General features: G+C 38.4%; 1 protein-coding gene across 1 annotated transcript; it reads left to right on the top strand.

Moving 5' to 3' along the window:
- The first annotated feature begins 928 nt into the window (after positions 1-928).
- LOC137180075 (vascular cell adhesion protein 1-like) lies at positions 929-10,219 on the top strand. Its single transcript, XM_067585273.1, has 5 exons — positions 929-1,547; positions 5,776-6,045; positions 6,218-6,547; positions 7,202-7,459; positions 7,665-10,219. Exons 1-5 carry the CDS (start codon positions 1,472-1,474, stop codon positions 7,826-7,828), a joined length of 1,098 nt encoding a protein of 365 aa, XP_067441374.1. The 5' UTR covers positions 929-1,471; the 3' UTR covers positions 7,829-10,219.
- Positions 10,220-10,425: the final 206 nt, after the last annotated feature.

Raw genomic sequence — 10,425 nt, 5'->3', positions numbered from 1 at the left:
ACTACAGTGCCTGAACATTCATTACAGCTGGTGTGATAGTGTGTCTCATTATGTTTTTAATAGTTCACTGTCAGTGAACATACTGTTTAACTATTTATTTCTATTTCATTTTGTTTGTGTTGCTGAAAAGATTGCTAATTTTCTTTAGAAAGGTTGTGTAAAACAGAGAACAACATTGTGGGAAAATTCACACACTGAACTTTATAGCTGCGTGTTAAACCACGGGAAGTACCGCTCTAACTCACAGCTTCTGACAGAGCAAAAGTACCCCTATTTTCATATATTCGTGGTGCTGCTGTAGCTGAGTGAGAGTGAAAAAGAGACATGCATAAAAGCAAAAACGAAAGTAATGAACTTCATACTGAAAGGCCAAAAAGGAAATGTTAACTTTGTTTGATGTGAATAAAATGACAAAACTCACAAATAAATGGTGGCACTTTGTACATAACACTGATATGCATCCTTGTCTTTCTCTTTTATATTTGATTGTATTGTAAAGTTGTTGACATGATGAATAATAAACCAGTAAATAAATTAAAACAGTGTTAAAACAGTAAAATGTTTAAAGAAAATACTACATTGTCTTCTTTATCACTTTCTAAATATGTTAACTTAAAATATTACAGTTGAAAATTGGCCTTAGATACCAGTAATCCATGCAAATTACTTTTCAGATTAACACTTCCTCTCCTGTTAAAGTTGTTCAAACTAGCTCCACCTCCAGCAGCTACAACAGTAACATGCTGCTCTAACACTGATGCTTCAGTATTAATAATCTAATGATGTCATATATAATAATTTATCAGTCAGAGGGACCAAACCACTACTTTTACTGCAATACTTCAACTACATTTTGCTGTTAATACCTCTGTAGTTTTACTGAAGCAGGATTTTTCATTCAGGACTTTTACTTGTTATGGAGTATTTTTACATTGCTGTGTTGGTACTTTTACTCAAGTAAAGGATCTGCAAATAGGCCTCGTGTATATTCAGTGTTTTTATATCACAGCTTTAGTTTATTTGTCCCACTGCTTCACTGTCTACATCCAGTAGTCTGTGTGTTGTTCTGAGCTTGTGAGCTCAAGGAGATTTTTAATTTGAGTTAGGTATATATTTAATACTTCTGTACTTTGACTTAGGTAGGATTTTTCATGCAGGACTTTTACTTGTAATGGAGTATTTTGTGTGTGAGGATCAGAGGTCTTTGTGGGCAGTTTATTATAGGTTGACTGATATTTCAACACCATTAACATCCTGTGTTGCCAAGTTACCAGAGTTCTGCTAAAACCACGAGGTTTTCTTTCCACTTATCTGATGAGAACGACGAGACTGAGAAGCACGTACCATCCGGTTCATAGCGCCTTTCTTTAGAGTTTCTACTTTCAATTTCAGACGAATCTTCTGTCGGACTTTGGCCTCAACGATTTTTATTACCAGGAGCTCTGTTTGCTCACAAGACTAACGGGACATAATGTTTTCTCTCTGTTACGCATTTTTCGCTGTTTATTTGCTGAACTCTCTGCACGACTTTCATGTATCCAGCTGTGGTGAGTCTTCTACATGTGTTTCTCCGTCATAGAGAGCGTTTACTGCTCCATGTAGACGAAATTAATGATGTAAAAAAATGCTTAAATAGCCATACAGCCTAGATAAACGCCGCCAAACACAGTTTAGTGTGATGTTTTGTTTGGTTATTTATTTATTTATTTATTTTTAATGTTTTCAGCACCTGTATATGAGATGGGATCAAAATTTGCAGGTGCTCAATTCTGCTGAAAAAAACAGCACAGACCAGCTTAAGTTGGTTGCTGGTTTTAGCTGGTCTTAGCTGGTGTTAAACTGGTTTAGTTGGTTTACCAGGCTGGACAAGCGTCCAGCCTGGTAAACGGGTAAGGCGGGTAAGGTGGGTCTTGCTGGTTTGTCAGTGGTATGGCTGGTCACCCAGTCAAGTTAAGCTGGTGTCTGCTGGTCAAGCTGATTGGCCAGCTGGCTGGTTGGTCTGACGAGCAAAGCTCAGCTGGTAAACTGGTCAAGCTGGTTAAGATGGTTTGATCTTTTACGTATAAACTCATATATTGAGTTTTCCTCTCAAACCTATAACTGAGTGAATTCACAATGACCTATGGACTTGGTTTGCTCTCTTCTTTCTCTCAATAAAATTTTTTTAAAACATTTTTTTATCTAATCTATTTATTTTACTTGGAGTAAAATGTAATTAATATAATTAATCAATTTAAAATAATTATTTTAAATTTTAAATTTCAAATTTCAAATCCAATTTCAATTTCAATTTAAAACAATCATTTTAAATTAATTAATCACTTTAAAGTAGCTAAATTAATAATTAATAATTAATTAATTAATTCATATAATCAAACAATTTAACAGTTTACAATAATTCAGGTAGCATATTCTACACGCTATAGTTTATGTGCAGGACCTGTGGTTTGTGGTAATGGTATTTAAGGTCATATGCTGTGGCTTTCGCTCAGTGTGATACATCATAACTAAAAAAACAACACAGTATATGAAACGCTACAGGGCTTTTAATTTGAATCATGGATGTATTATAAGAGCTGGATACTGGACTAAAAATGGCACCCATTCAGTCCTATAGGAATCGCTCGCCTGATCAAAAATTCATAATAGAAAGAGTCATAATTGATGTTGTTTGCAGTTTGAGGCATCCTGTTAACAGTTTTACAGACGTCTCTTTTACAATGGTGGTCTATGGGGAAAATGCTTTTTGGGCCGCAGGGGGATTTTTCCCTGCAATACCACGAGTGGCCACTGGGAAAAATTGGCTGCAAGGCTGAGTGGGGGCACGCTATCCAGCTCTCATTATACATCCATGACTTGAATCAAATACAGGAAGTGGCATTCAGCTAACCAATGGTGTGACCATGGGTTAACACCATCACTCAGTCATGTGACATTCGGCTGATCAATGGTGTGACCATGGGTTAACACCATCACTCAGTCATGTGACATTCGGCTGCATGGGTTAACACCATCACTCAGTCATGTGGCATTCAGCTGAGCAATGGTGTGACCATGGGTTAACACCATCACTCAGTCATGTGGCATTTGGCCAACCAATGGTGTAACTCGGGCTGGCGCCGCTGTTGCCAGGCAAAAATCATCTCTGTGTTTAGGATATAGACTGTATAAAAATATGGACGTAGTTGGTTTCTGAAGAACGGTTTTGAAGCTCAAAACGAGCTGCTCTGGCCGTCGCCGGTTTAGGACATGCGTAATGCGACATCTAGTGACGACACTTGGTGGGCTTCTTCTTTATTCACTGACAGCAAATTCACCGCCACTAACTGCCAACTGCTACAACGGTAAGTAACTTATATCTGCCTATAATGTGAAGTTCTTTTAATAAACCGCCCTACACATATAATATCGATGTATTGTTTTTTATAAAGGAGCTAAAATCACGTGCAGACTGATCTAGCGCTAGATATGACCCTTGAGAATTATGGCAGTTTACACTTTACTAACGTTAATTTGAACTCAGCTGTGTTCAGTGAATGTTTTAGCTAACTGTTAGCTAGTAAAAATGAACCTAGCTGACATACTATTGCACACAACTTTATGCACCTTCTCCTGAAATCATTCTGGGCCACAACCTGACTCTCAGCACCTCACAGCACCACCTCCACAGGTTGGCACCACTAGTTTATTCATTGAATTAAAAAATGTATATGTTTGTTTGGAAAATAATATCTTTGTACAGAAGCAAAAATATTTTAATAGTCAATTGGATAACTTGGTTTGGATAACTTCATGTGTATCAACTAACATAACTTAACTTGTGTTACACAGGTTCTTTAATTATCTGAAAACCCAGAGTTTCCCTCATCTCAGGGTTTCTCTAATCCCACTTTCTGAAACAGGGCCCTGGTGAAGTACTTGAATTGGCCACAACTACACCTGTTATGCTACTGTAAGCGCAATAAAAGCTTCATGAGTAAAACCCCCACCCTCCAATATCATCGTCCACTGAGATGTTTCACTGTGGACATCGTCATATGCCAATTCGGTAGACATCGCCCGACCCTATTCTCCATAATCGACCTGATCTAACAATATAATCTGGTGTTGTGTGTTTTCTTCCAGGCTGCTTCCATTGGTGGCTGCAGGGGCAGAATGTTGACGGGGCGAAATTGAGAAGAGGGAGAAGAGCATGGGGAGAAACATAATGTGTGAAAAATACAGGACATTGTTAAGAAAGAAAAGACATTGTGTCTTAGTGAGTGTTTGAATAATTTGTTTGCCAAAATGCGTTTTTCTTTCATTATTGTTTGCTGTATTGTATAGTAATGTACTTTTAGTGTATGATATAAAACTTCTATAGTGTTATATATATTGTTCTATGTGTAGAAATGTTGCTGAGTTATTTTACTTACACTGTAAACTTTATACAATATGCTTTGACAGTGCTGTACTTAAATAAAATGCCAATAACGCACATTTGAATTTACAGTAAATACTTGCCAAACTGAAAGAAAAAGTGTGGGTGTGTGTGTGTCATAGGCTACTTTCGGGGACAAATTTCTGACTTCAAATCAGTTAACTGGGGACAAAAGTCATGTCCCAATTTGGTAAAACGTTGGTTTTTGGGTCAGTGGTTATGGGCCTGTTTACACCTGGCATTAACATGCGTCTCCACATGCGTCCTGAGTGGCCACTTGTGATCGGATCTCACTTCGCCGCTCTATGCAAATAAACACGGACATCTTCCGTTTGCAAAGACGTCTCTCCAGTTGCGTCTCTCCATTCAGAGACGCTGTGCGCATTTACGCACGAGACACAGCCGCCTCACTACATGGATTATTTAAATCTCTGACACGCTGACAGGATTGGTCAGGATCTAATGTTAATTAATGTTCTGTGTTCTGTCACATACAGCTGTCATACGCAGTCCAGGTTCATAATGTTTGGAGTAAAGCAGTCGTCCTCCTCATAAATCCTGAGCTCCATTATCGAGCAGCGCAGCAAAACTAAAAACTGTATCAACTGTGTTATCAACTTGACAGGACAGAGGAAGTTATTCAGCAACGTTTAGCTTCTGAAATATTTTTTTAGACGGACAAGCGATAAACAAGTTATTTTCTGGTTTTGGTTTAATTTCCATTCTGATTGTCGATTTGATGGGGAAAATGGGTTAGGGGAACAGGAAAAACAGGAGGCGGATTACGTTTTTTTATTTCACATGAAAAACGGAAAATAAAATAATGCATTTCTTTATCCTGTTATCAAACAAGTTGAACACAGGAGGCAGCAATGCAATTCCCGTGCCGAGTCTGCAGGAAAATAGAGGACGTGAGTTGAGTAGGCGGTCCTTCAATGTGGCCCAGGACACACTTGCGTTCACACTACACACGGCCCAGACCACCTCCAAATGTGGTCTGAGTGATCGGATCTCAGTCCGTCCTCAATGCATCTAATACCAGGTGTAAACAAAGCCTTTGCAATGTTCTCAAAAGTGACTTATGACAATGTGTTTGTGCTGAAAAACACATGTAAGCAGGACAACTGCTAATGTTCAGTTTACAGACCATTTTAGGTTGACCAGTAACATCCACCCATTAAGTAGAGATGGATATTCTATGTAGGAAAAATATGAATTAGGCTAGTTGAAAATTAGTTGAGTAAACTCTGTTACAAGATAAACAGCACTGACTAACTGTTGGTTTCTTGAATGACAATGTATGTGAAATGACTGTTTCATGTTTTTCATCTCGACATTTCATGTCTGTGTTACAGATGTAAACTGTGCAGATAAACCTGTATTCACTCCATCCAGACTGGTAGTGAAGTTTGGTGACCGAACCTCTGCCACGTGCGTGGCTTGTCAGCATACTTGCCCAAACGAGTTATTTGGTTTGGAAAACTCTTTGGGGGTCACTACAAAAAATGGAACCACGATTTCATGGGAGGTTGACAGCCTGACTGAATGGGATACATCTCCCATGTGCTATTATACTGATAATGATGATAACCAGTGTTGTAGCATCCTGCCTGTAACCATTTATCGTAAGTAAACTTGCTGTTGAACAAAACATTACTGTAACAATTAAATATATATAATCAAAATAAGAAATAAGTATGTCATATAGATTGAGGTTCTTTCTATTGTCAGCTGTATTTCACCACCTTTATCTTACTGTGTGCCTCTCTCACTACATCTCTCTGTTTGTCTCCCCAGAGCCTCCAAAAAATGTCAGTTTCAGCTTCCTTAATCACTCTGGGCCGATGACTGCAGGTCATCTGTACACACTGCAGTGTAACGTCCAGGAAGTTGCTCCTGTTGGTAACCTCAATGTGATCTTCTACAGAGGACAGACAGAACTGGGCAGACTACAGTCCAACAACACAGAAAAGACACCAGTGACTGAGACCTTCACTCTGGATATCACCCCTAGTAAAGAAGATGATGGAGGACAGTACTGGTGTGAAGCCAAGCTAGACCTGGGACCTGAAGGACCACAGACTCCTCCAGTGGTGGAGTCAGGAAAACTCTCAGCAACAGTCTACTGTGAGTCTGACAACAAAATGGACACACATCTTATTTCTGAGACAGCTAGTAAAAGTTTATCTGAAGCTTTTATGAGGCTTCAGCAATTTGAGTTAGTCATATCAGGTGGATATCTGCCACATTTACAGTCTTTTCAGCATCAAATTCCCTCTTCGTGTTTCCCTGTTGAGCTGCGGTTGAAGTAAAGTAACAAAAAGAGAAACTCTGGCACTAAAAAGACTGTAATGTTGAAAGATATCTACTTGATTTCACTAATTTGAAGCTTCATATTAGCTTCAGATAAACTTTTAAGTACATTTTTGCACAGAAGGAGGACTGTGGATTTTGGCCTCCATCACTTACATTGTAAGTGCATTATGAAGGGATCTTCTAATGGTCAGTATGAACAGGAGGAATGATTACAGCAAGAAAAACCTATTTCAATGGTAATTTGGGCTCCTGACTATTGTTTTAAGACAAACTTGAAAAATTGTGACCCATCCTTTAAATAAAAGTTTCCCTCTAATACTATATTGTGGAAGAAACTGAAAGTAACATAAAACAGCCAGTTAGTACTGTGGTGTATATCTGCATTAATCTGTTTAAAGTTCAAAATTGTTTTCATTTCTCTGTAATGACATGTTTTGTATCTTCCCTCCCTCAATCAACACACAGATGAGCCTCAGCTAAAGGGGTCATCACATCCAGATCTGATCACCGTCACGAAAGGAGACCGTCTACAACTGAACTGCTCTGCTGTGGGAAACCCCAGCCCCTCCTACAACTGGACGCTCCCATCAACCACTGGTTCCCCCTTCAGTGACGACATTCTCACTATCGAGTCTGTAACTTCGGAGCACAAGGGGCAGTACACCTGTTGTGTCCACAACAACATCAGGACTGTCACTGTGAAGTTTAACGTGGATGTCAAAGGTGAGTTTAAAGTTTTGTCATTTTCAGTCTTCAGGGTTGTGATTGTTAGAGCAACTGCAGTATTGCTTTCTCACAGCAGTGGAGAATTTGATGTGACATCAATGAACTTCCTCTTTAAGATGGTTTTGGCTTTGTCATTAGTCTGATGTATAACGTTATCTGTTCCTGTTTTCTTTACCCAAACCCCTCACCCAACCCTCTGCAGAGAACAACATGTACATTATTTTAGTGGTAGTTTCAGTCATCGTTCTTGTCTTGATCAGTGGATTCGTCCTTCTGTACAAATGCAACCAAATGGGATGGTACAACGTGAGTGGCGGCGTTTGCCGTTATCGCTCTCAACATGTTGCTGTGCCTACTGGAGAGTAAATTTGCAGGTGAGGCATCACATGTGTGTGGACAACCTGAAACTGTTGATATGTCATAAGCTGCAGTTAGCTGTAAAGCACTGATGTACTTATCCTAACCCAAACTACTGTAGAAATCACCAGAAGTCTCTATATCTCATGTTTAACACATACTTGCTGTACATATGGTTAAACTCAGGTTTAAGCCGACACATTGAAATGTTGCTCTGTTTAAAGGTTCTGTATGTAGGAATCAGAAATATCTTCTCTTTAGTGACATCTGTGGCCGTTAAATGAAGTGCAGTCAACAACCTGGTGCTCACGCTCGTGTGCTCGTGGCGTGAGACTGTTGTAAGTGATCTCTTTTTCCGTGCTTACACTTCTCATAATTACATAAAAGATTTCTAATGTTGTGTTTTGGACCATGTTTCATCAAAGCATCTCTCATCATCAGTCAGCCCCCTCCCCCAACACAAATATGCGTTAATTAACCACCTGAACCTGACCCAACCCGCAAACCGCCAACTTTCTTTTTACCCACCTTTTTACAAAACACCAGTAAGCTCAGTGAGCTGTTGTTGGTGCGCTTATTACGACCTGTGGACTACCATCTGAAAAAACAAAAGAGGTAACCTATGTTCTGCTATCGCTCTGGAGCTTGTTTTCTGCTTCTTTGTTGAGGAAATAATGTTTTTGCTTCGTGTGCTCGGGAGTGGGCGACTTGTCATTGCGGGGGTGTTTTGTTGTGAAATGTGTAGTGGTTGATAGATGCAGCTAGTCATCTCATTAGCTAGAGAGCTAATATCTGCAGGGTGTTTCTAGTTGCATAGCACCATTTTTGTTGTCTCGGTCATTGCAGGTCGTTTGTTGACATTAGCGGGAGAGAGGCAAGGCTCTCAGGAGCACGAAAAAACGTCACTTCCATTGGATTTTTGCAGGAAATCCAGCCCAAGTCCTTCACATAGAAATCAGTCCACAGGCTGTTACAGACAACAGAGAAAGTTGGGAAAGGTCTCATTTTTTATGTCACATTACTACTCGTTCACTAATTGGCAATAAGAAATGATTAATACATGTAAATTGCTTCAAAATTCTACATATAGAACCTTTAAGGACAGAAATCTATTGCTTATTTAACAAAAATGTATATTGTTCACCATGTATAGTGTTATAGGGACAAGTGCTCCGTTAAGTGTGATCTTAATGTAATATTTCATCATTATATGGGTCATATTTTATTTTATAAGCCAGAGGTAGGATTGTTTATCTGACAAACCAGCAATGTGTTAGTTAGTCTGTCTCTCAGTACTTTCCAACCTCCTCACCCTGTCTGTGGCTCTCAGCCCCAAGTCCATTCATTTCTACTGAAGACTTAAAACTTTAAAAAATAGTCACAAATATAGTGATATTGATATAATATCAATGTTTCAAATGAGCTGTAAGACCAAGATTATAATTCAATTGAGTAGTAGTGCACATTGTTTGATTATAAGATGTTCATTTTATTGAGAAATTGCAAGTAGCTTATATTTAAATAGGAACATTTGAAAAACTGGAGGGAATTTTCTATTTTGTGATTTTCCAAGGGAAATAGAAAATAAATAAGAAAATAAAATAGAACGTTATTATCTAAACATCCAGTGTATCTGTCGGATAATATACTGCTAAACTGTATAAATCCTATAGGATGTCCTATAGTATTGTATTGTATGAATCCTATAGGATATCCTATATGCAAACAAATTTAAAACTCTGGACAAAAAAACAATGCATTTCCATCACTGTAGGGTAATGGAGAAATACAATTTACTGAGTTTTGAGACTTTTAGATTATTTTCAAATGTGTGCCTTGTTTATAAAATTGAAATGGTTTGACCCCTCCTCCACTATGTGACTTTGTGTACACTCACTCAGTAAATTCTATTAGATCCTCCAGAATATCCTCTATACGAGATTGTACCATTTCATCGCACTGCATTTGGACAGTCAGCTTTCTCTGTGAAAGCCACAACTCAGTGGAACGTCCTATCTGACGATATGAAGAGCTGCAGTTCCATCAGTACCAAATTAAACCAAATTTAAAAAGTCTGCTAAAAGCTCTGTAACTACTGACTCTACATTTTATCTCATGGTCTTCTCATGAATGCTTAATCTTGCTTTTAATTCGACAAGCTTACATTATTATTTTCTAGTTGACAATGTGTGTATCTTTGTATTTTGTATTATGTGTCCTGTGTGTTTTTTGCTTTGTATTGTTTGTTATTGTTCTGTTTTATTTGTGACCTACTGAAGGGACTGCAGATGAAAATGAGCTATAAGCTAAAACTGGTACAGTACATCAAATGGTAACATTTATGTTTAACACTGTATATGGTCCCAATAAATAAACAAGACATATGTTTTGTTTCCTCAAGATGCGTGTCTGTCTGGTGATTTTTCCTCGTCAGGTGCTCATTGAGACCACATGAGTTCCCTTCAGCTTTCTCCCCTGCTTGAGCAGTGTTGTTTTTTATTTTCTGCTCACACAGTGAATTATTATGAGAGGATGATACGCCTCCATATCTCTCTATCTTTGCATTCTTATATTGATTTTTCATTGCTATTTATTTTGCTAAATAT

This window comes from Thunnus thynnus, chromosome 3 (assembly GCF_963924715.1).
Source record: "Thunnus thynnus chromosome 3, fThuThy2.1, whole genome shotgun sequence".
NCBI lineage: Eukaryota > Metazoa > Chordata > Actinopteri > Scombriformes > Scombridae > Thunnus > Thunnus thynnus.
Note: the sequence above shows the minus strand (reverse complement) of the source record. Positions and strands in the feature narration are given on the sequence as shown.